The sequence below is a fragment of the Rhinatrema bivittatum genome, chromosome 16 (genome assembly GCF_901001135.1).
Source record: "Rhinatrema bivittatum chromosome 16, aRhiBiv1.1, whole genome shotgun sequence".
Lineage (NCBI taxonomy): Eukaryota > Metazoa > Chordata > Amphibia > Gymnophiona > Rhinatrematidae > Rhinatrema > Rhinatrema bivittatum.
This window is the reverse complement of record NC_042630.1, coordinates 5,283,531-5,309,204: the sequence shown is the minus strand read 5'-3', so window position 1 is coordinate 5,309,204 and position 25,674 is coordinate 5,283,531. Positions and strand designations below refer to the sequence as shown.

At 50.5% G+C, this 25,674-nt stretch overlaps 2 protein-coding genes across 3 annotated transcripts in view; one reads left to right on the top strand and one right to left on the bottom strand.

Annotated features, from left to right (window-relative positions):
• LOC115078357 (killer cell lectin-like receptor subfamily B member 1B allele C) overlaps positions 1 to 25,674 on the bottom strand; it is a 359,813-nt gene that overhangs the window by 41,062 nt on the left and 293,077 nt on the right. The window lies entirely within an intron of this gene.
• The window catches only part of LOC115078467 (C-type lectin domain family 2 member D-like), a 33,999-nt gene that overhangs the window by 926 nt on the left and 7,399 nt on the right, over positions 1 to 25,674 (top strand). Inside the window, exon 2 of the mRNA XM_029581380.1 lies at positions 12,687 to 12,791. Coding sequence (XP_029437240.1) covers positions 12,687 to 12,791 — 105 coding nt within the window. The remainder of the gene's footprint in view (positions 1 to 12,686; positions 12,792 to 25,674) is intronic.

The following is a 25,674-nucleotide window of genomic DNA, read 5'->3' as shown; positions in this document are numbered from 1 at the left end:
GTTCCCCCTCACTCTCACACCTGAGACCCTCAGAGACAGGAGAGGGGCGGTCACTGCCTTACTGCTCCCCCTCACTCTCACACCTGAGACCCTCAGAGACAGGAGAGGGGCAGTCACTGCCTTACTGCTCCCCTCACACCTGAGACCCTCAGAGACAGGAGAGGGGCAGTCCCTGCCTTACTGCTCCCCTCACTCTCACACCTGAGACCCTCAGAGACAGGAGAGGGGCACTCACTGCCTTACTGCCCCCCCCTCACTCTCACACCTGAGACCCTGAGAGACAGGAGAGGGGCACTCACTGCCTTACTGCTCCCCCTCACTCTCACACCTGAGACCCTGAGAGACTGGAGAGGGGCAGTCACTGCCTTACTGCTCCCCTCATTCTCACACCTGAGACCCTCAGAGAGAGAGAGAGGAGAGGGGCAGTCACTGCCTTACTGCTCCCCTCACTCTCACACCTGCTGTTTGTCTAATCAAAAGAGAAAACTACAAAGAAAGGGGAGTGGTTAACAGCTATTGGCAACAGACATAGTGCATAGCAGGAGGGAATTAACTCCTCTTCAGTCTGCTTGGACATTGAAGGAGACAGACAGAAGTCCCTCTCCTTAGGGATAACCAGAGGAAAAGCTTACATTAGCTCGCCTTACCTGGGGGAAGGTCTGTTCAAAAGCAGCAGATACAATGTCCAGGGAACAGCCCTGGCCAAGGGTTAACTGTTTAACTCCCTCCTACCCCTAGGTTTGTATTTCTGATATAGTCTTCCTAAATACATAATTGGCAACAAGATAAATTAGTAAATTGGTATTACCTCAGGTGTTAACCACCAAATTACCAAAATGAGTACTATACAATGTAACTATTGTGGAGCCTTTATTCTGAGGGAAATCATCTGGAAACTTAGGGCTTGCCCAATTTGTGCGCAACTCTCTTCCTTGAAAAAGGAGCTGGCTGAAGTTAAAGCTGAATTAGCTTCAATTAAGAAAGGCTCGCCCTCTTTACAATTATCAGCAATTAATTCCCCATTACCACAGAAAAACAAAAAGTCAAGGATAAAGAGATTTACAGTGGGCTCAGGTAGGATAAGACCCGTGACCCACAGACACCCATTCTTGATAGCTGTGCAGCCCACAAGTCTACTACCCCCACACTCACACAGGGCATTAATGAACTCAAACAACAAGATTACAGTGGGCTCTGGTAGAATTGAACCTGTGATGCAGAGACACACCCTGTATCAGGTGCAACAAGTACAAAAAGCCCTCTCTGTAGTAAATACTGAAGAAACTTGAGAAAGTGATTGAAGTGATATCTGAAAAGAAAGAAGAAACCCAATGCATAAAGAAAATCCAGATCCATAACCAAAGGAAAAAGGTCATTGTGCTGGATGAATCTGTCACCAAAGGCACTAATCCCTTCCTTTGCACAAATGCAAAGGGGAAGGGTGAAGAGGACAACAAAACTCAACTAAATTCACAAAAGGAGTCCAGGAACAGCAATAACCTGAACAAGGAAAGCTGGAAAACTATGAGCACAAATGCTCGTAGTTTGGGCAATAAAATCCCAGATCTGCAAGCCCTAATGATAGAGGCAGACTTAGACATTGTTGCTATCACAGAGACATGGTTCACGGAATCTCACGATTGGGATACGGCAATACCGGGCTATAACTTGTTAAGGAAGGACAGAGAGGATAGGAAAGGGGGAGCAGTGGCTCTTTATATCAGAAACAACATCCAAGCATCTGAGCTGCAAGGAAGATGGGGCAATGAAGAAGCACTATGGGCCGACTTAAAAAAAGATGGGACATCCATTTTTATTGGAGTGGTTTACAGGCCTCCAAACCAAAAGGAAGAGCTGGACAGAGATCTGGTTGAAGACATCCATAAGATAGGTAAGAAAGGGGAAGTGGTGATCGTTGGTGACTTTAATATGCCAGATGTAGACTGGAGAATCCCATCTGCAGAATCTAATAACTGAGAGATGCAAGACTCACTTGTCAAATTCCCCCATACTTCCCCCCCCCCCCCAATTCCTCCACAAATTATCCAACAACTTTAATTTTGGTTTAATAAAGGCCGCAGTTTATTATCAAGACCCGAGCCCGTTAATTTGCTTACAATCCAACAAACCCCCCCATTCATGCAACATTTCAACTGTGCCCCCCACCTCTTCCAGTGGTAGAGCTCCCTCGTACATTGCCTCCAAGCATCGGCCCCCCTCTTGCTCATTGGCAATCTCGTGCAGCAGCCACCCCCCGCGCTACATGAGATTCCCCCCCCCCCTTTCAACTTTTTAGCAATACAATAAAATTACAACATTTTTTGGACTCGGGTTTACCGCCATAAACAATAACAACCTCCGTTGTCATTGTTCCCCCCCCCCCCCCCCCCCCCACTGCGGCCCTGACCTTTCCTAATCACCTGTTCCAAACTTTCTTGTATCGCGTTGTTAAACAAATCGATACCCACATCCGATAAATGTACCCTATCTGATCTAAAATAACCTGGAATCACCTCCCAAGCCCACTCATGCTGCACCCAAAAACCCCCTTGGCTCACTAACCACTTCCCGATTTGTTTATTCAACTTTTTAACTCCCCTATACCATAAAGGTGACCTTATAAATTTCAACCTTATGATGATGTCTGACCATCCCAACCGTGTGGCCGGCATTGCATTCATCAAAGTACTAAAATCTTCTTAATTTTCGCTATTAACTCCTTACATGACCCTTCCCCGATATCATTACCCCCCAAGTGAATCAGCAAAATATCAGGGATGTCCATCTCCAAAACACATTTTTGCAATAAAGATAACAGGCTGTCCCATTTCATCCCCCGATGACTGATCCATTGAATCCTCCAGTTCTCTTCAGCAAACTCGAGGTTCGTTCCATACGGCCTCTGTTCCACTCTGTTCTGCACCCAATGTATAAAAGAATGGCCCACAACCCAGACACATTCTTGTTGCCCCCGAACTTTCCGTTTCTCTGTAAAAAAAACATACAACAATTAATGCCAGACCGAACCTTCCCTTCCCCCCCCCACCTGAACCGAAATTCGCCTTCAATCCCGTTAACTAAGCTCATTTTGTTTTTTATCGCCCTTTCCGAACATAAGACATGAAAGCATTAGATTTCCATCGCCCTATGGATTGTATGGCTCCACTAGGTAAACCACTCTCAGCTGCGGACGTTGCAGCACCAATCCTGAATGAATGCGACGTGAAATGCTCTGCATTCCAACCCAAGCACCTCAGTGTCTTTTTCAAAACTTGCACGAACTGAAAAACCGTTAGTGGCCCTCCATCCTTGTGTACCAAGAATAAACCTCCCACCTTAGGTCTTGCCGCAACGAAACGCTGCACATTGTTTACTGGACACACACACCTATCCAATGCTGGAACCAACGTTAAATATTGTCCCTTACCATATTGATCAACCTTGGATCGATGTATGCAAATCGTCACGGCGCTATCACCCACCCACACATTCTCTGCTTTCAAACCATAATCCGACCTATTTGATTTTGAGGCAGCCACCAGCTCCCCCACCCTCATGGCCCCAAAAAATGCCAACACGAACGCTGTCTGAAATAACAGCACTTCGTAATCCGACCAGCATACTTCTTGCAAACATTCGACAAGAACCCTAAGATCCTTGTAACATATAGGGAGCCTCTTATCTGGAGACAAGCCTTTCTCTCGTTTCCACCCTACTAAAATTCGCTTAATCAAAAAACTAGTCACCGGATTACCCCATCCATTCAATTTTTGAAAAAAGGAAAATCCTGTCAAGTGCGATCGCACCGCTGTCAAAGAATATCCCATATTCTTTGCCCACAGGATAAATCTAACGATCCTTTCATCTTCTGCCACACCTCCCATCCAACCTTCTCCCTCTAAATATTCCCCTACCACCCTGTATCCTCTGATATATGCAGTCCACGTTGAAGGAGCCAAAGACTTCCTAATTAGTGTCCAAGCTGCCGACCCAATCGCCACAGATGATTCGGAAACTGCTCTCCTTCCAAATTTGCTCCCGGCGCCAATTCTCGGAATTCCTGCCACTTACAATGAGAGAGAGCATCAGCTATCACGTTCAATTCCCCCGGCACGTGTCTTGCACGAATAGTTAAATTTAACTTCAAGCACAGGAAGATTAATTCTCTCAACAATTCAGACACTCTGGGACATTTGGCTGACTGCCTGTTAATTACTTGTACGACCCCTAAATTATCACACCAAAACAGTATTTTTCTGTTTGCTAACTGACTCCCCCATAAACACAACGCTACAACTATTGGAAACAATTCTAAAAAATTAATATTTTTTATCAACCCTTCAGCCACCCATTCTTCTGGCCACCGTTCCGTGCACCACTGTCCTTGAAAGTAAATTCCGAAACCAATACCCCCTGCTGCATCGGTATATAACTAAATCGCTATTGGCAACCTCCGTCTGTTGCATGAGACACACACCATTAAATGACCCCAAGAACGCCTCCCAGACACCCAACTCATCCTTCACCCTGCGGGTCACTCTAATAAAACGAACTCCTACTGTAGTGCTGGACAACCTTCTAATAAATGCTCGCCCCATTGGAATTACTCTACACGCGAAATTCAAGGCCCCTATGAGAGACTGCATCTGTCTTAACGTAACCTTAGATAACTTACGCATACTCTGAACTAACACTTTTAACTTACCGACTTTATCCTCTGGCAAATGCGTTTCTAATGTCTCCGAATCTAACTCTATCCCTAAAAACACTAACCTCGATACAGGGCCCTCAGTTTTCTGAACCGCAACCGGAACTCTGAACTTCTGCGCGACCTGCAAGAATCCCTCTAGTTGTGTCTGACATCTGTCCATCCCCGCCGGCCCCACAAATAAAAAATCATCAAGGTAATGCAAAATCCCCCCACCTCCTGTTCTTTGTTCTACAACGCATTGCAAAAACGTACTGAACGCCTCAAAAAAAGCACCCGACACAGCACAACCCATCGGCAAGCACTTATCTATATAATACTGGCCTTCAAAAGTGAATCCCAACAGAGGGAAACAATCCGGATGAATAGGTAGGAGCCGGAAAGCCGCTTCAATATCCGCTTTTGCCAATAAGGCGCCTCGCCCAGCAGATAGAACCAAACTAAAGCCTCATCAAACGAAGCATAACGAACAGAACAACAATCCCGAGGTATATAATCATTCACGGACATACCTTTCGGGTGCGATAGATTCAGGATAAAACGGAACTTACCCTGTTCCTTTTTTGGGATAACCGCAACTGGAGACAAATGCATATTAACAAACGGTTGCACCACAAACGGACCAGCAACCCTACCTAACCTAATTTCCGCTGCGATTTTTTCCTTTACAATAGTTGCATGCCTGCTCGCAGACTGCACGTTCTTCCCTTTACCCCCTGTATCCGGTCCAACATAAGGAATAACAAAGCCTTCTTTAAACCCGTCGAATAAGAATCGTGCCGCTTGCCTATTTGGATAACCCTCCAGCCAAGGGCTCATAGCCTGCCACGAGACAGGAGAGTCTGCCACCCGACACCATACATTACAGTTCCCCCCCCCCCCCCGCCCTTGCGCTCCACTAACTCCCTGTCCGCATTTAATGGCTGAGTGTGCTCCGCCACAGATCGAACACACATGTCTGAACTTACAGTCTGGGAAGAGGCATACTGCCTTATTAAATCGCCAACATGTGTCGGTCCCTCCAACTCTGGCCTTGCCTCCTTGCTGTCCCTTGCTAGCTTGTCCTCCCGGCCGAAAGGACTGCGCAGGCGCGCTACCACTACTAGCCCCTACACCCCCCCCCCCCCAATCCACTATTCCCTACACCTGGCGCTTTGCTCCTGCTAGCCCCTTTATATGTCATTTGTGTTAACCACAAATTGATGTCCTGAGATCGCCAAGACATAGCTTTGCTGCCTGCCATCTTGTTCCTGAATTTCTCATCGTAGTTGAGCCAAGCCCAACCATCATAATCCCGGAACGCCCCCAGAATACTATCTGCATAAGATAATAATGCTCCATATTGCGAGGAATCATAGTGACCCACCACGCTCGCTAGCCTTAAAAACCCCCGAACCCAGTTCACTATATTCTTTGCTACCTTGACATTCCCCGATTTGTGATGTTTCTTTTTATCCTTCTTTTTGCTCCTCTTCACTCCCCTCCTTCCTTCCAATAACTTAAAAATGTTCACATATCTTCTCTTACGTATTTTTTTGCGAAGTTTCCTAGGAACTCCCTCCCACAACTCAGCCAAAGTAGCAGTGGCTGACTGACCTACCCCGTGAAGCGGCCCTTCCTCTAACACATTTTTGTACCTGGAACCGGACTCTGAAGAATCTTCAGATGAATCGGACTCGCTATCAGAGGAACTAGATGAAGGACTTATCCATCTCTTCTTAGCCTTACTTTTATTACTCCTCTTCTCCTTTAATTTCTCACCTGAACTTAAGGAAACAGCAATCCCTGGCCCAGCTGCGACTTTTCTACCACCTCTTGCCTCGCTGTAGAGTTCCCGATTGCACACTTCTCCTGAGAAATCCCTTCCTCTCCAGGCTTCTTGACCCGACGTTCCAGGCAGGACCTCATCATCAGGTTCTGAAATAAAAGATACCACCCTTCCCCTCCCCCCACCCCTTGTTAACCTATCACTCTCGGATTTATGCCCCATACGCAAGGACCCGTCTAAACCTAAACCAGGCGATTTGGCCCTATAATTAATTGAGGAGGCCGATGACTCTGGGAACCCCTGAGGATACCCCCGGCCCGACTTCACCGCCGCTGATTCCTGCCATACTGGCCAGCCGCCAAAACCTGCTTGCTCCCCCCCTGTTAAGGTTCCCTGTTTGAAAAAACTCCCGGCAACTCCAATCATCCCCTGCTGCTACCTCAACCTGCTCTGGCCATCTGCTCCTCCCTCTAGTACTGTCAGCTAGACCGCATCGGGTCGCTGGGACCTGTAGCTTGTCACTAGTAAAATTCCCTCTGCCCTTGCTGGTCTCCATAATCGGAGCTAACCTTCCGATAGCACTCCCTTCCCCGAGCCGTACAGCTCTCTTTCCAACGCCTGCAATCTTTGTAGCCCTGCTTTTGTTGTCCGATGGGCTGACAACACTGTGAGGCTGCAAACCTAAGTTACTACTGGCACGCTGAGCTCCTCCTCTTCCTGCGCCTGCTGAACGCTGCCTGGCGCTGCTCCTGCCGAGGAGGCTCTTAGACGACGCGGCCCTACCCCTGGGCGCAGCGGAACGCTCGCTAGACGGGCCCGCGCGACAGACCAAAGGTACTGCAGCAAAAACCTCTTGCCTGGGGGGGGGGGGGGGGGGCGGAGAGCGCTCGCTATCAGACAGGAAACTAAACTCCTGCGCGGAGGCGTTCAAAGACACCTCCGCTGCCTCTCCCCCGAAGTCCTGGCAAGTGCCGGCAAGAGGAACCGCCGGCAAAAACTCCGCATCTGCGGACTCCGTGGGTGGGACGGACGGCAGAGCCGAAGGAGGAGGGAGGGAGGGGGGGGTGGATCGCCGCATACAAAATGGCCGCCGAGCTGGGAAAAACAGTGGAAGGGGATGTGCTGCGCTCGAGCCGACGAGGAGAAGCAGAGGCGGGAGAGGGCGAGGCGGGGAGCGGGTCACCCACAGATGCACGGTGCGGCCCCGGAGGAAACCGGCCGCGGTCCCTCGCCTTCTTAGGCATAACAAAGTAGGAATATATCCCGACTAGGAATAAACTTACTATATATTTCTATTTACTTTTTTTTTTTTTATAATATGCCCAAACAGCCGAAACAAGGGAAAATATCAAGAATTGTTATCTATGAAGTAACTATTAATACTCTTTCTGTTTGTTTATTATTACTCTACCTCATACCCTGCAATATCGAAAACCTCGACCTGCCGTCTCAGCCGTTCCCCACCGACTGAGCGCAAAACCCCCCTTCTTTCCTTTTCTCCTCCCCTTTAACCAATCCCTGTCTTCCATTTGAATTTCTCTCCCCCTATTGGTTTACCTCCTCCCTACCCCCTCTTTCCCACCTATCTTTCTTACAGCACTTTCCCTTCACTCGCTTGCCTCCAGTTATATTCGCAGGGCGAGACAAGCTCACCCTGCTTCAACTAATAGTAGCGAAATAGTAGATGCCCTGCAAGTAGCTTTGTTCAAACAAATGGTAATGGAACCCATGAGGGAGGGAGCTATACTCGACTTAGTGCTCACTAATGGAGATAATGTCTCAGACGTCCAGGTGGGCGCCCACCTCAGCACCAGTGATCATCAAACGGTAGGGTTTAATATCACAAAAAGGACACGGAAAAGAAGCACAAAGACCCGAGTTTTGCAGTTCAAAAACACAGACTTTGATGAAATGGGGAAGTACCTGGAGGAAGAACTAAAAGGCTGGGAGAATGTGAGAGATGTGGATCAGCAGTGGACCTAACTAAAAGGAGCAATCACCAAGGCAACTAATCTATATGTTAGAAAAGTAAAGAAAAGCAAAAGAAAAATGAAACCTATCTGGTTCTCAAAGGAGGTGGCTGACAAAATAAAGGCTAAAAGAACAGCGTTCAAGAAATATAAAAGATCCCAAAGGGAGGAGCACAAAGAAGAATATCTGGTAGAACTGAGGGAGACGAAGAAATTAATCAAGATGGCAAAAAGTCAAGCGGAAGAGAGGATTGCCAAGGAGATAAAGAATGGTGACAAAACATTTTTCAGATACATCAGTGAAAAGAGAAAAGTTTCAAAGTGGTATAGTGAAATTGAAAGGTGGAAAGGATCAATGTGTGGAGAGAGACGAAGAAATGGCAGAAATATTAAATGAATACTTCAGTTCTGTGTTCACTAAAGAGGACCCTGGAGAAGGACCATCTCTACACAACAAGAAACTGGAGGGAAGGGGAATAGATGAAAATCCTTTTACAGTAGAAAATGTGTGGGAAGAGCTAAAGAATCTGAAAGTGGACAAAGCCATGGGGCCTGATGGGATTCATCCAAGGATACTGAGGGAGCTCAGAGATGTGCTGGCGGGACCGCTGTGTAACCTGTTCAATAGATCCCTAGAAACGGGAGTGGTGCCGAGTGATTGGAGAAGAGCGGTGGTGGTCCCGCTTCACAAGAGTGGGAACAGAGAAGAGGCTGGTAACTACAGACCGGTTAGCCTCACTTCGGTGGTGGGAAAAGTAATGGAGTCACTGTTGAAAAGAGAGAATAGTGAACTATCTACAGTCGGGAGAATTGCTGGACCAGAGGCAGCATGGATTCACCAGGGGAAGATCCTGTTAGAGAAATCTGATTGACTTTTTTGACTGGGTAACCAAGGAATTGGATCAAGGAAGAGCACTCGATGTCATCTACTTGGATTTCAGCAAAGCTTTTGATACGGTTCCGCACAGGAGACTGGTGAATAAAACGAGAAGCTTGGGAGTGAGTGCCGAGGTGGTGACCTGGATTGAAAACTGGTTGACGGACAGAAGACAATGTGTGATGGTAAATGGAACCTTCTCTGAAGAGAGAGCGGTTTTAAGTGGTGTACCGCAAGGATCGATGTTGGGACCGGTCCTGTTCAATATCTTTGTGAGCGACATTGCGGACGGGATAGAAGGTAAGATTTGTCTTTTTGCAGATGACACTAAGATCTGCAACAGAGTGGACACGCTGGAAGGAGTGGAGAGAATGAGACGGGATTTAAGGAAGCTGGAAGAATGGTCGAAGATATGGCAGCTCAGATTCAATGCCAAGAAGTGCAAAGTAATGCATATGGGGAATGGAAATCTGAATGAACTGTATTCGATGGGGGGGGGGGGAAGGCTGATGTGCACGGAGCAGGAGAGAGACCTAGGGGTTATAATGTCTAATGATATGAAGTCTGCGAAACAATGCGACAAGGCGATAGCAAAAGCCAGAAGAATGCTGGGCTGCATAGAGAGAGGAATATCGAGTAAGAAAAGGGAAGTGATTATTCCCTTGTACAGGTCCTTGGTGAGGCCTCACCTGGAGTACTGTGTTCAGTTCTGGAGACCGTATCTCCAAAGAGACAGAGACAAGATGGAAGTGGTACAGAGAAGGGCGACCAGGAAGGTGGAAGATCTTCATCGGATGACGTACGAGGAGAGATTGCAGAATCTAAATATGTACACCCTGGAGGAAAGGAGGAGCAGAGGTGATATGATACAGACTTTCAGATACTTGAAAGGTTTTAATGATCCAAAGGCAACGACAAACCTTTACCATAAGAAAAAAATCAGCAGAACCAGGGGTCACGATTTGAAGCTCCAGGGAGGAAGATTCAGAACCAATGTCAGGAAGTATTTCTTCACGGAAAGTGTGGTGGATGCCTGGAATGCCCTTCCGGAGGAAGTGGTGAAGTCCAAAACTGTGAAGGACTTCAAAGGGGCGTGGGATAAACACTGTGGATCCATCAAGTCTAGAGGGCATGAATAAAGTGGAGGCAGCAAAACACTGCACGGAGCGGCAGTAGCCACAGAGGCATTCACGGAGCGGGATGCCAGTGGCCAGTAGTTATTATTCCACCTTCACGGAGCGGAAGGATGGAGGGCTGCTATCTCCAAAAAAAATAAAAAAAACAAACAAAAAATAATAACAGGGGTGGGTAAGAGTATGGGGCAAGGGTGTGGCCTGCTTGTTACAGCAGTTGCTACCCCTAATTGAGTTGGACGTTCACTTGGATGCAGATACTGTGCTGCTCTCTAAATTGGTGGTGGGGTGGAGGGGAATTAGGGCTGGAGGGTACTGGAAGCCAATAGTAACAGGTGGGAGAGAGAAAAAGGGAAATAAAAATGGATAAAGTGCGTAGCTTGCGGGGCAGACTGGATGGGCCATTTGGTCGTCTTCTGCCGTCATTTCTATGTTTCTATGTTACTGCCTTACTACTCCCCCTCACTCTCACACCTGAGACCCTCAGAGAGAGGAGAGGGGCAGTCACTGCCTTACTGCTCCCCCTCACTCTCACACCTGAGACCCTCAGAGAGAGGAGAGGGGCAGTCACTGCCTTACTGCTCCCCCTCACTCTCACACCTGAGACCCTCAGAGACAGGAGAGGGGCAGTCACTGCCTTACTACTCCCCCCTCACTCTCACACCTGAGACCCTCAGAGAGAGGAGAGGGGCAGTCACTGCCTTACTGCTCCCCTCACTCTCACACCTGAGACCCTCAGAGAGAGGAGAGGGGCAGTCGCTGCCTTACTGCTCCCCCTCACTCTCACACCTGAGACCCTCAGAGAGAGGAGAGGGGCAGTCACTGCCTTACTGCTCCCCTCACTCTCACACCTGAGACCCTCAGAGACAGGAGAGGGACAGTCCCTGCCTTACTGCTCCCCTCACTCTCACACCTGAGACCCTCAGACAGGAGAGGGGCTGTCACTGCCTTACTGCTCCCCTCACTCTCACACCTGAGACCCTCAGAGAGAGGAGAGGGGCTGTCACTGCCTTACTGCTCCCCTCACTCTCACACCTGAGACCCTCAGAGAGAGGAGGGGGGCAGTCACTGCCTTACTGCTCCCTTCACTCTCACACTTGAGACTGCCTGACTGTTCCTGTCAGCAAGCCGCCCTGGTTTGAATTTGCAGTTGGGATTCGGGACCCTCAGCAAATATTTTGAGATGAGTATTCTTTTTGAAACATATTGAATTTTGGATTGGGACTCGGGACTTGCTTTTATGTTTGCCTAATGAAATGTTCCCATGATTCATACAATTTGAAGTTCATCCGCATGTTGGGAGATTCTTGGATTTTAACAAAAATTTAAATTATAAAAAATTAATAAAACAAAGTGGATTTAAATAAAGCAAAGTGACCCTATACCAAACAAGAGTTTGATTAGTATACAGACTCTGTGAGTAGGGGTCTTACAACACTTAATAGTTTCACACATTATATATGTTCAATTTGGCTATTTGATATGGCATAAAAGAATCACCAGTTAAACCACTGATTATTGTTTATGAATTGGGCTCACCATGACATTTCTCTTGCATGTTTCCTTTTTTACTGCTTCTGTATTTTGCTGTGCTTTCTGCTCTGTCCCCAGACCTGATCAAATTGCAGGAGTTTATTCATTATTCCATCAATAGAAATCACTAAATCTCTTCTGGTTCCAGTTCAGTTGTAGAAGTGACCGTGAGGTTTCAAACACTATAGAAGCTCTTTCCAGGCTTCCACAGTCTCCTTTTAAGAACCTCAGTGACTTGGGAGATGCTGCCATGCTGTTTGTCATCAGAAGCCTGGGCCCAGTGCACCTGGAGTAAGCTTGGCAACTGCAAGAGAGACCTTACAGCCAAGGAGAGAGGCCCTAAGACAAGATGATTCAGTTTATCTCCTCAATTCCCAACCCTCTGCAAACCCCCTTCAAAGAAACAGCTCTAAGAAATAAAATAGCTGTTAATAAGAGAGGATAATGAGAAGAGGGGAGCGTGGGCCCAGCGCTGGCACTGAGAGGGCTGCACAGTGTTTGGGGTCCTGTGTCTGTCTCTCAGCTGTGTCAGGAGTGAGGGGCTCAGGAAGCTGCCGCCCTCTTGGACACTCAGCAGGTTATGAGGCTCTTCCTTGAAAAGATGTGAAAATGATCCAAAGCCATTCCAGGTCTGTTTGCAACCAGTGACTCTCTCTCTCTCATTCTCTTACTCTCTGTGTCTGTCTCTGTGTTTCAGGTAAGGCAGAATTCCTCTTCAGAAGGTTTCCCGTGCCCGTGATCGCTCTGGTGCTATTTACTGCTCTGTCTCTGGCTTTGATTCTTGGTATAATACTCCTGGCAGGTAAGTGAGATGCACCGGGACGCTTCCTGTACACAGCACCGTACAGCGGGAGGGAGAGAACCACAGTGCTGAGTAACTGCCCCTGTATAACAGAAAGGAAAGGACAATTTACAGGGTTTTAAGGTCAGCAAACAGATTGCAGGCCAGATCCCTATTGGACTAACCTATGGCATTTGATGGCTCTCAGGATGTGAACTCTCTTTATCCAGGCGGAGCAGTGGGCAGAGAGCAGGTCTGTATGCAGAGAGTGAGATGTTGCACGCAGAATCGCCCCCCAATAAGGAGGGGGAAAGAGGGTCAGGATGCAGAGAGTGAGATGTTGCACGCAGAATCGCCCCCCAATAAGGAGGGGGAACGGGGGTCAGGATACAGAGAGTGAGATGTTGCACGCAGAATCTCCCCCCAATAAGGAGGGGGAAAGGGGGTCAGGATGCAGAGAGTGAGATGTTGCACGCAGAATCTCCCCCAATAAGGAGGGGGAAAGGGGGTCAGGATGCAGAGAGTGAGATGTTGCACGCAGAATCTCCCCCAATAAGGAGGGGGAAAGGGGGTCAGGATGCAGAGAGTGAGATGTTGCAAGCAGAATCTCCCCCAATAAGGAGGGGGAAAGGGGGTCAGGATGCAGAGAGTGAGATGTTGCACGCAGAATCTCCCCCAATAAGGAGGGGGAAAGGGGGTCAGGATGCAGAGAGTGAGATGTTGCACGCAGAATTGCCCCCAATAAAGAGGGGGAAAGGGGGTCAGGATGCAGAGAGTGAGATGTTGCACGCAGAATCTCCCCCAATAAGGAGGGGGAAAGGGGGTCAGTTTGCAGAGAGTGAGATGTTGCACGCAGAATCTTCCCCAATAAGGAGGGGGAACGGGGGTCAGGATGCAGAGAGTGAGATGTTGCACACAGAATCTCCCCCAATAAGGAGGGGGAACGGGGGTCAGGATGCAGAGAGTGAGATGTTGCACACAGCATCTCCCCCAATAAGGAGGGGGAAAGGGGGTCAGGATGCAGAGAGTGAGATGTTGCACACAGAATCTCCCCCAATAAGGAGGAGGAAAGGGGGTCAGGGTGCAGAGAGTGAGATGTTGCACACAGAATCTCCACCAATAAGGAGGGGGAACGGGGGTCAGGATGCAGAGAGTGAGATGTTGTACGCAGAATCGCCCCCAATAAAGAGGGGGAAAGGGGGTCAGGATGCAGAGAGTGAGATGTTGCACACAGAATCGCCCCCAATAAAGAGGGGGAAAGGGGGTCAGGATGCAGAGAGTGAGATGTTGCACACAGAATCTCCACCAATAAGGAGGGGGAACGGGGGTCAGGATGCAGAGAGTGAGATGTTGCACGCAGAATCGCCCCCCAATAAGGAGGGGGAAAGGGGGTCAGGATGCAGAGAGTGAGAAGTTGCACACAGAATCTCCACCAATAAGGAGGGGGAACGGGGGTCAGGATGCAGAGAGTGAGATGTTGCACACAGAATCTCCCCCAATAAGAGGGGGAACGGGGGTCAGGATGCAGAGAGGGAGATGTTGCACGTAGAATCTCCCCCCAATAAGGAGGGGGAACGGGGGTCAGGATGCAGAGAGGGAGATGTTGTACACAGAATCGCCCCCCAATAAGGAGGGGGAACGGGGGTCAGGATGCAGAGAGGGAGATGTTGCACGCAGAATCTCCCCCAATAAGGAGGGGAAAGGGGGTCAGGATGCAGAGAGTGAGATGTTGCACACAGAATCTCCCCCCAATAAGGAGGGGGAACGGGGGTCAGGATGCAGAGAGTGAGATGTTGCACACAGAATCTCCCCCCAATAAGGAGGGGGGACGGGGGTCGGTTCTTCATGTGATCAGAACTGGGAGGTGGGCAGCGTTATTATTTTTTAGATGACCCCCTGAGGGGGGGAGCTGGGGATGGGGGGGGGCAGTTCTTCCTACAGACCCCTTTATTTCTCATTTTCTGTCTCCTCGAGAGAGGATTTTCTTTGTCCGCATTTATCTTATTTGTTCAGGCTTGATGAATCGCCTGACAAAATGAGTTAGAAACCCCCCAAATATAAATAATAAAAGATCCACAAGATTATACAGCACAAACAGTTGTTGCTGTCCAAACGGGGTTACAGGCTGCTTGCCTGCTTTCTGTTAGGAGGATTTTGTTGTATGTGCAGGAGGGGCCTTTGCCTGTCCTGTTTTTACATAGAGGGGACACTGCCTCAGCTGTCTGAGACCAAGGTGCAGGGCACCAGAAAAGATGAAGTTTGATTGTCCTGGGTCTGACGAGAAGCACCATCGCCACCTAGTGGCACACGTGTGAATATTTTATTCTGAGCTGCAGACAGAGACCTTAATACATAGCAACAGCAGATAACAGCACATAAAGACCAATTGTCCCATCCAGTCTGCCCAGTTCTATATCTCAGCTGCAGCCAGAAACACTTCACTGATTTATAGCTTATTACATCCAAGTCAGCTTCTGTCTCCTCCCTCTTTGATTCTCTGCCATCCTGACTACAGAGTGCATCACTCCCCATATTTAATCCAGGTCTCAGCAGCCTCTTACCACAAATTTCGAAAACATCTATCAAAACTACTAAAACCGTTTGCTGAACATCTGGATGCTTAGCTCCTGTGGCCTTGCTGGACAGTACCCAAACCTGTGGGGATTGGTTCCCAAACAAAAGTCTGAGAAAACAGGTCTTCATTCAATGTTCATGCTGGGGCTCACACAGATGCTCACATACACAAGGTACAAAAATAGAGAGTTACTCCAGATGTTGTGCATGGGCCAAAATGCACATTGCAAGAACTAATGAAATTCCAGCAGCTTGCCTGAAGTAGTAAATAAATAAATAAGGGAAAGAGGAAAATAGAAAATATACCAAACTTCTAACTATAACAAGATAGAAAATAGTTATTGTAAAAAGCACTTAGGAAACTGGAGAGCTTGGGAATGGGTTAATGTAGGCAGAATCCATTACCTCTAGGACTGGAGGGATCAGGGGATGGGAGCAGGGATACAGAGCCTGTCACCTCTAGGACTGGAGGGAGCAGGGGATGGGAGCAGGGATACAGAGCCTGTCACCTCTAGGACTGGAGGGATCAGGGGATGGGAGCAGGGATACAGAGCCTGTCACCTCTAGGACTGGAGGGATCAGGGGACGGGAGCAGGGATACAGAGCCTGTCACCTCTAGGACTGGAGAGATCAGGGGATGGGAGCAGGGATACAGAGCCTGTCACCTCTAGGACTGGAGGGATCAGGGGATGGGAGCAGGGATACAGAGCCTGTCACCTCTAGGACTGGAGGGATCAGGGGATGGGAGCAGGGATACAGAGCCTGTCACCTCTAGGACTGGAGGGATCAGGGGATGGGTGCAGGGATACAGAGCCTGTCACCTCTAGGACTGGAGGGATCAGGGGATGAGTGCAGGGATACAGAGCCTGTCACCTCTAGGACTGGAGGGATCAGGGGATGGGAGCAGGGATACAGAGCCTGTCACCTCTCGGACTGGAGGTATCAGGGGACGGGAGCAGGGATACAGAGCCTGTCACCTCTAGGACTGGAGTGAAATTCAGAGAAGGAAAGCTTAAAGGTGCCACTCTGCCCACTTTCTGGTAAAGAGTGGAGATGAAGTCTGAACTTCCCAGGGATAACACAAGTTTAGAAAAGCTGGCGATCGAAGGACGCTGGTGTTGTCCCAGCTGGGCCATCTCTGGAAGGGACGTAGAGGATCCAGACTCTCGGAAATCATCCCACCGACTGTGAATAAAACGTTGTAGCTGCATGAAGGCGAAAAAATCTGACTGAGATAATGAGGATTGCTGTCTCAATTCCTGATAGTTGAAGGTTACACCAAAAGAGGCAGCAGTTGAGATATATTAATGAGACCAAGCCGGTGCCACCTTTTAATAACTGATGCTCCCTTCCCCGCTTGAAACAATGCATTATCTGCTACAGGCAGTAAGGAGGATGATCTGCCCGTGTGGTGCCCTTCTTACACAGTAATAACCAGGCCTTCCTGCACATAGGTGGGAGCTCAGAGGAGGTGGGATATTTTGGGTGTCCAGTTGTAGTCTGGGATTAAGGAAAGTACTTCATACCAGTGCAAGAGACTGATGACTGGGGTAAAGTGAGAAGTAGCAAATACCCAGCCCCCCAGGTCGCAGTGCACACGCTAAGTTATAAAGCTGGATACTCGGGCACCCCAGGTCTCCTTTATTCAGACATCTATAGGGATCCCCTCCAAATACAAAGCCAACGAGCCCTTCTCAAAGGTTTCTGACCATGTTTATTAACCCAGAGGGATGGAAAACCATTTGGGAAGACGTTGCCATCTTGTAAAGAGGTCTCCTTCCCAGCATGGGAAGCAGTAAGGACGTCCAGCTATCCAGGGTGGCAGCGGTGCCTGTGAGCAGTGCTTGGATGTTTGCTGAATAGATGGTATTCAGCTATCCAGGGTGGCAGCAGTGCCTGCGAGCAGTGCTTGGATGTTTGCTGAATAGATGGTATCCGGCTATCCAGGGTGGCAGCAGTGCCTGCGAGCAGTGCTTGGATGTTTGCTGAATAGATGGTATCCGGCTATCCAGGGTGGCAGCAGTGCCTGCGAGCAGTGCTTGGATGTTTGCTGAATAGATGGTATCCGGCTATCCAGGGTGGCAGCAGTGCCTGCGAGCAGTGCTTGGATGTTTGCTGAATAGATGGTATCCAGCTATCCAGGGTGGCAGCAGTGCCTGTGAGCAGTGCTTGGATGTTTGCTGAATAGATGGTATCCAGCTATCCAGGGTGGCAGCGGTGCCTGCGAGCAGTGCTTGGATGTTTGCTGAATAGATGGTATCCAGCTATCCAGGGTGGCAGCGGTGCCTGTGAGCAGTGCTTGGATGTTTGCTGAATAGATGGTATCCAGCTATCCAGGGTGGCAGCGGTGCCTGCGAGCAGTGCTTGGATGTTTGCTGAATAGATGGTATCCAGCTATCCAGGGTGGCAGCGGTGCCTGCGAGCAATGCTTGGATGTTTGCTGAATAGATGGTATCCAGCTCTCCAGGGTGGCAGCGGTGCCTGCGAGCAGTGCTTGGATATTTGCTGAATAGATGGTATCCAGCTATCCAGGGTGGCAGCGGTGCCTGCGAGCAGTGCCTGGATATTTGCTGAATAGATGGTATCCAGCTATCCAGGGTGGCAGCGGTGCCTGCGAGCAGTGCTTGGATATTTGCAGTGCCTGTGAGCAGGGCTTGGATGTTTGCTGAATAGATGGTATCCAGCTCTCCAGGGTGGCAGCGGTGCCTGCGAGCAGAGCTTGGATATTTGCTGAATAGATGGTATCCAGCTATCCAGGGTGGCAGCGGTGCCTGCGAGCAGTGCCTGGATGTTTGCTGAATAGATGGTATCCAGCTATCCAGGGTGGCAGCGGTGCCTGCGAGCAGTGCTTGGATATTTGCAGTGCCTGTGAGCAGGGCTTGGATGTTTGCTGAATAGATGGTATCCAGCTATCCAGGGTGGCAGCGGTGCCTGCGAGCAGTGCTTGGATGTTTGCTGAATAGATGGTATCCAGCTATCCAGGGTGGCAGCAGTGCCTGCGAGCAGTGCTTGGATGTTTGCTGAATAGATGGTATCCAGCTCTCCAGGGTGGCAGCGGTGCCTGCGAGCAGTGCTTGGACATTTGCTGAATAGATGGTATCCAGCTATCCAGGGTGGCAGCGGTGCCTGCGAGCAGTGCTTGGACGTTTGCTGAATAGATGGTATCCAGCTATCCAGGGTGGCAGCAGTGCCTGCGAGCAGTGCTTGGATGTTTGCTGAATAGATGGTATCCAGCTCTCCAGGGTGGCAGCGGTGCCTGCGAGCAGTGCTTGGATATTTGCTGAATAGATGGTATCCAGCTATCCAGGGTGGCAGCGGTGCCTGTGAGCAATGCTTGGATATTTGCTGAATAGATGGTATCCACCTATCCAGGGTGGCAGCGGTGCCTGCGAGCAGTGCTTGGATATTTGCTGAATAGATGGTATCCAGCTATCCAGGGTGGCAGCGGTGCCTGCGAGCAGTGCTTGGATATTTGCTGAATAGATGGTATCCAGCTATCCAGGGTGGCAGCGGTGCCTGCGAGCAGTGCTTGGATGTTTGCTGAATAGATGGTATCCAGCTATCCAGGGTGGCAGCGGTGCCTGCGAGCAGTGCTTGGATGTTTGCTGAATAGATGGTATCCAGCTCTCCAGGGTGGCAGCGGTGCCTGCGAGCAGTGCTTGGATATTTGCTGAATAGATGGTATCCAGCTATCCAGGGTGGCAGCGGTGCCTGCGAGCAGTGCCTGGATATTTGCTGAATAGATGGTATCCAGCTATCCAGGGTGGCAGCGGTGCCTGCGAGCAGTGCTTGGATATTTGCAGTGCCTGTGAGCAGGGCTTGGATGTTTGCTGAATAGATGGTATCCAGCTATCCAGGGTGGCAGCGGTGCCTGCGAGCAGTGCTTGGATGTTTGCTGAATAGATGGTATCCAGCTATCCAGGGTGGCAGCGGTGCCTGTGAGCAGTGCTTGGATGTTTGCTGAATAGATGCTATCCAGGGTGGCAGCGGTGCCTGTGAGCAATGCTTGGATGTTTGCTGAATAGATGGTATCCAGCTCTCCAGGGTGGCAGCGGTGCCTGCGAGCAGTGCCTGGATATTTGCTGAATAGATGGTATCCAGCTATCCAGGGTGGCAGCGGTGCCTGCGAGCAGTGCTTGGATATTTGCAGTGCCTGTGAGCAGGGCTTGGATGTTTGCTGAATAGATGGTATCCAGCTATCCAGGGTGGCAGCGGTGCCTGCGAGCAGTGCTTGGATGTTTGCTGAATAGATGGTATCCAGCTATCCAGGGTGGCAGCAGTGCCTGCGAACAGTGCTTGGATGTTTGCTGAATAGATGGTATCCAGCTCTCCAGGGTGGCAGCGGTGCCTGCGAGCAGTGCTTGGACATTTGCTGAATAGATGGTATCCAGCTATCCAGGGGGGCAGCGGTGCCTGCGAGCAGTGCTTGGATATTTGCTGAATAGATGGTATCCAGCTATCCAGGGTGGCAGCGGTGCCTGCGAGCAGTGCTTGGATATTTGCAGTGCCTGTGAGCAGGGCTTGGATGTTTGCTGAATAGATGGTATCCAGCTATCCAGGGTGGCAGCGGTGCCTGCGAGCAGTGCTTGGATGTTTGCTGAATAGATGGTATCCAGCTATCCAGGGTGGCAGCAGTGCCTGCGAACAGTGCTTGGATGTTTGCTGAATAGATGGTATCCAGCTCTCCAGGGTGGCAGCGGTGCCTGCGAGCAGTGCTTGGACATTTGCTGAATAGATGGTATCCAGCTATCCAGGGGGGCAGCGGTGCCTGCGAGCAATGCTTGGATATTTGCTGAATAGATGGTATCCAGCTATCCAGGGTGGCAGCGGTGCCTGTGAGCAGTGCTTGGATGTTTGCTGAATAGATGGTATCCAGCTATCCAGGGTGGCAGCAGTGCCTGTGAGCAGTGCTTGGATGTTTGCTGAATAGATGGTATCCAGCTATCCAGGGTGGCAGCGGTGCCTGCGAGCAGTGCTTGGATGTTTGCTGAATAGATGGTATCCGGCTATCCAGGGTGGCAGCAGTGCCTGCGAGCAGTGCTTGGATGTTTGCTGAATAGATGGTATCCAGCTATCCAGGGTGGCAGCAGTGCCTGTGAGCAGTGCTTGGATGTTTGCTGAATAGATGGTATCCAGCTATCCAGGGTGGCAGCGGTGCCTGCGAGCAGTGCTTGGATGTTTGCTGAATAGATGGTATCCAGCTATCCAGGGTGGCAGCGGTGCCTGTGAGCAGTGCTTGGATGTTTGCTGAATAGATGGTATCCAGCTATCCAGGGTGGCAGCGGTGCCTGCGAGCAGTGCTTGGATGTTTGCTGAATAGATGGTATCCAGCTATCCAGGGTGGCAGCGGTGCCTGCGAGCAGTGCTTGGATGTTTGCTGAATAGATGGTATCCAGCTCTCCAGGGTGGCAGCGGTGCCTGCGAGCAGTGCTTGGATATTTGCTGAATAGATGGTATCCAGCTATCCAGGGTGGCAGCGGTGCCTGCGAGCAGTGCCTGGATATTTGCTGAATAGATGGTATCCAGCTATCCAGGGTGGCAGCGGTGCCTGCGAGCAGTGCTTGGATATTTGCAGTGCCTGTGAGCAGGGCTTGGATGTTTGCTGAATAGATGGTATCCAGCTCTCCAGGGTGGCAGCGGTGCCTGCGAGCAGAGCTTGGATATTTGCTGAATAGATGGTATCCAGCTATCCAGGGTGGCAGCGGTGCCTGCGAGCAGTGCCTGGATGTTTGCTGAATAGATGGTATCCAGCGATCCAGGGTGGCAGCGGTGCCTGCGAGCAGTGCTTGGATATTTGCAGTGCCTGTGAGCAGGGCTTGGATGTTTGCTGAATAGATGGTATCCAGCTATCCAGGGTGGCAGCGGTGCCTGCGAGCAGTGCTTGGATGTTTGCTGAATAGATGGTATCCAGCTATCCAGGGTGGCAGCAGTGCCTGCGAGCAGTGCTTGGATGTTTGCTGAATAGATGGTATCCAGCTCTCCAGGGTGGCAGCGGTGCCTGCGAACAGTGCTTGGACATTTGCTGAATAGATGGTATCCAGCTATCCAGGGTGGCAGCGGTGCCTGCGAGCAGTGCTTGGACGTTTGCTGAATAGATGGTATCCAGCTATCCAGGGTGGCAGCAGTGCCTGCGAGCAGTGCTTGGATGTTTGCTGAATAGATGGTATCCAGCTCTCCAGGGTGGCAGCGGTGCCTGCGAGCAGTGCTTGGATATTTGCTGAATAGATGGTATCCAGCTATCCAGGGTGGCAGCGGTGCCTGTGAGCAATGCTTGGATATTTGCTGAATAGATGGTATCCACCTATCCAGGGTGGCAGCGGTGCCTGCGAGCAGTGCTTGGATATTTGCTGAATAGATGGTATCCAGCTATCCAGGGTGGCAGCGGTGCCTGCGAGCAGTGCTTGGATATTTGCTGAATAGATGGTATCCAGCTATCCAGGGTGGCAGCGGTGCCTGCGAGCAGTGCTTGGATGTTTGCTGAATAGATGGTATCCAGCTATCCAGGGTGGCAGCGGTGCCTGCGAGCAATGCTTGGATGTTTGCTGAATAGATGGTATCCAGCTCTCCAGGGTGGCAGCGGTGCCTGCGAGCAGTGCTTGGATATTTGCTGAATAGATGGTATCCAGCTATCCAGGGTGGCAGCGGTGCCTGCGAGCAGTGCCTGGATATTTGCTGAATAGATGGTATCCAGCTATCCAGGGTGGCAGCGGTGCCTGCGAGCAGTGCTTGGATATTTGCAGTGCCTGTGAGCAGGGCTTGGATGTTTGCTGAATAGATGGTATCCAGCTATCCAGGGTGGCAGCGGTGCCTGCGAGCAGTGCTTGGATGTTTGCTGAATAGATGGTATCCAGCTATCCAGGGTGGCAGCGGTGCCTGTGAGCAGTGCTTGGATGTTTGCTGAATAGATGCTATCCAGGGTGGCAGCGGTGCCTGTGAGCAATGCTTGGATGTTTGCTGAATAGATGGTATCCAGCTCTCCAGGGTGGCAGCGGTGCCTGCGAGCAGTGCCTGGATATTTGCTGAATAGATGGTATCCAGCTATCCAGGGTGGCAGCGGTGCCTGCGAGCAGTGCTTGGATATTTGCAGTGCCTGTGAGCAGGGCTTGGATGTTTGCTGAATAGATGGTATCCAGCTATCCAGGGTGGCAGCGGTGCCTGCGAGCAGTGCTTGGATGTTTGCTGAATAGATGGTATCCAGCTATCCAGGGTGGCAGCAGTGCCTGCGAACAGTGCTTGGATGTTTGCTGAATAGATGGTATCCAGCTCTCCAGGGTGGCAGCGGTGCCTGCGAGCAGTGCTTGGACATTTGCTGAATAGATGGTATCCAGCTATCCAGGGGGGCAGCGGTGCCTGCGAGCAGTGCTTGGATATTTGCTGAATAGATGGTATCCAGCTATCCAGGGTGGCAGCAGTGCCTGTGAGCAGTGCTTGGATGTTTGCTGAATAGATGGTATCCAGCTATCCAGGGTGGCAGCGGTGCCTGCGAGCAGTGCTTGGACGTTTGCTGAATAGATGGTATCCAGCTATCCAGGGTGGCAGCAGTGCCTGCGAGCAGTGCTTGGATGTTTGCTGAATAGATGGTATCCAGCTCTCCAGGGTGGCAGCGGTGCCTGCGAGCAGTGCTTGGATATTTGCTGAATAGATGGTATCCAGCTATCCAGGGTGGCAGCGGTGCCTGTGAGCAATGCTTGGATATTTGCTGAATAGATGGTATCCACCTATCCAGGGTGGCAGCGGTGCCTGCGAGCAGTGCTTGGATATTTGCTGAATAGATGGTATCCAGCTATCCAGGGTGGCAGCGGTGCCTGCGAGCAGTGCTTGGATATTTGCTGAATAGATGGTATCCAGCTATCCAGGGTGGCAGCGGTGCCTGTGAGTTGGATGTTTGCTGAATAGATGGTATCCAGCTATCCAGGGTGGCAGCGGTGCCTGTGAGCAATGCTTGGATATTTGCTGAATAGATGGTATCCACCTATCAAGGGTGGCAGCGGTGCCTGCGAGCAGTGCTTGGATATTTGCTGAATAGATGGTATCCAGCTATCCAGGGTGGCAGCGGTGCCTGCGAGCAGTGCTTGGATATTTGCTGAATAGATGGTATCCAGCTATCCAGGGTGGCAGCGGTGCCTGTGAGCAATGCTTGGATATTTGCTGAATAGATGGTATCCACCTATCCAGGGTGGCAGCGGTGCCTGTGAGCAGTGCTTGGATGTTTGCTGAATAAATGGTATCCAGGGTGGCAGCGGTGCCTGCGAGCAATGCTTGGATGTTTGCTGAATAGATGGTATCCGGCTATCCAGGGTGGCAGCGGTGCCTGTGAGCAGTGCTTGGATGTTTGCTGAATAGATGGTATCCGGCTATCCAGGGTGGCAGCGGTGCCTGTGAGCAATGCTTGGATGTTTGCTGAATAGATGGTATCCAGGGTGGCAGCGGTGCCTGTGAGCAGTGCTTGGATGTTTGCTGAATAGATGGTATCCGGCTATCCAGGGTGGCAGCGGTGCCTGTGAGCAATGCTTGGATGTTTGCTGAATAGATGGTATCCAGGGTGGCAGCGGTGCCTGTGAGCAGTGCTTGGATGTTTGCTGAATAGATGGTATCCGGCTATCCAGGGTGGCAGCGGTGCCTGTGAGCAATGCTTGGATGTTTGCTGAATAAATGGTATCCAGGGTGGCAGCGGTGCCTGCGAGCAATGCTTGGATGTTTGCTGAATAGATGGTATCCGGCTATCCAGGGTGGCAGCAGTGCCTGTGAGCAGTGCTTGGATGTTTGCTGAATAGATGGTATCCAGCTATCCAGGGTGGCAGCAGTGCCTGCGAGCAGTGCTTGGATGTTTGCTGAATAGATGGTATCCAGCTATCCAGGGTGGCAGCGGAGCCTGTGAGCAATGCTTGGATATTTGCTGAATAGATGGTATCCAGCTATCCAGGGTGGCAGCAGTGACTGTGAGCAGAGCTTGGATATTTGCTGAATAGATGGTATACAGCTATCCAGGGTGGCAGCGGTGCCTGTGAGCAGTGCTTGGATATTTGCTGAATAGATGCTATCCAGGGTGGCAGCGGTGCCTGTGAGCAATGCTTGGATGTTTGCTGAATAGATGGTATCCAGCTATCCAGGCTGGCAGCGGTGTCTGTGAGCAGTGCTTGGATGTTTGCTGAATAGATGGGATCCAGCTATCCAGGGTGGCAGCGGTGCCTGCGAGCAGTGCTTGGATATTTGCTGAATAGATGGTATCCAGCTATCCAGGGTGGCAGCGGTGCCTGCGAGCAGTGCTTGGATGTTTGCTGAATAGATGGTATCCAGCTATCCAGGGTGGCAGCGGTGCCTGCGAGCAGTGCTTGGATGTTTGCTGAATAGATGGTATCCAGCTATCCAGGGTGGCAGCGGTGCCTGTGAGCAGTGCTTGGATGTTTGCTGAATAGATGGTATCCAGCTATCCAGGGTGGCAGCGGTGCCTGTGAGCAGTGCTTGGATGTTTGCTGAATAGATGGTATCCAGCTATCCAGGGTGGCAGCGGTGCCTGCGAGCAGTGCTTGGATGTTTGCTGAATAGATGGTATCCGGCTATCCAGGGCGGCAGCACTGCCTGTGAGCAGGGCTTGGATGTTTGCTGAATAGATGGGATCCAGCTATCCAGGGTGGCAGCGGTGCCTGTGAGCAATGCTTGGATGTTTGCTGAATAGATGGTATCCAGCTATCCAGGGTGGCAGCGGTGCCTGTGAGCAGTGCTTGGATGTTTGCTGAATAGATGGTATCCAGCTATCCAGGGCGGCAGCACTGCCTGTGAGCAGTGCTTGGATGTTTGCTGAATAGATGGGATCCAGCTATCCAGGGTGGCAGCGGTGCCTGCGAGCAGTGCTTGGATATTTGCTGAATAGATGGTATCCAGCTATCCAGGGTGGCAGCGGTGCCTGCGAGCAGTGCTTGGATGTTTGCTGAATAGATGGTATCCAGCTATCCAGGGTGGCAGCAGTGCCTGTGAGCAGTGCTTGGATGTTTGCTGAATAGATGGTATCCAGCTATCCAGGGCGGCAGCACTGCCTGTGAGCAGTGCTTGGATGTTTGCTGAATAGATGGGATCCAGCTATCCAGGGTGGCAGCAGTGCCTGTGAGCAATGCTTGGATGTTTGCTGAATAGATGGTATCCAGGGTGGCAGCAGTGCCTGTGAGCAGTGCTTGGATGTTTGCTGAATAGATGGGATCCAGCTATCCAGGGTGGCAGCGGTGCCTGTGAGCAGTGCTTGGATGTTTGCTGAATAGATGGTATCTAGGTTAATTGGGATTTTTATACCCACGTTCTCCCACTTCATAAGGAACAGGCCCTGCCCATGCTTGCA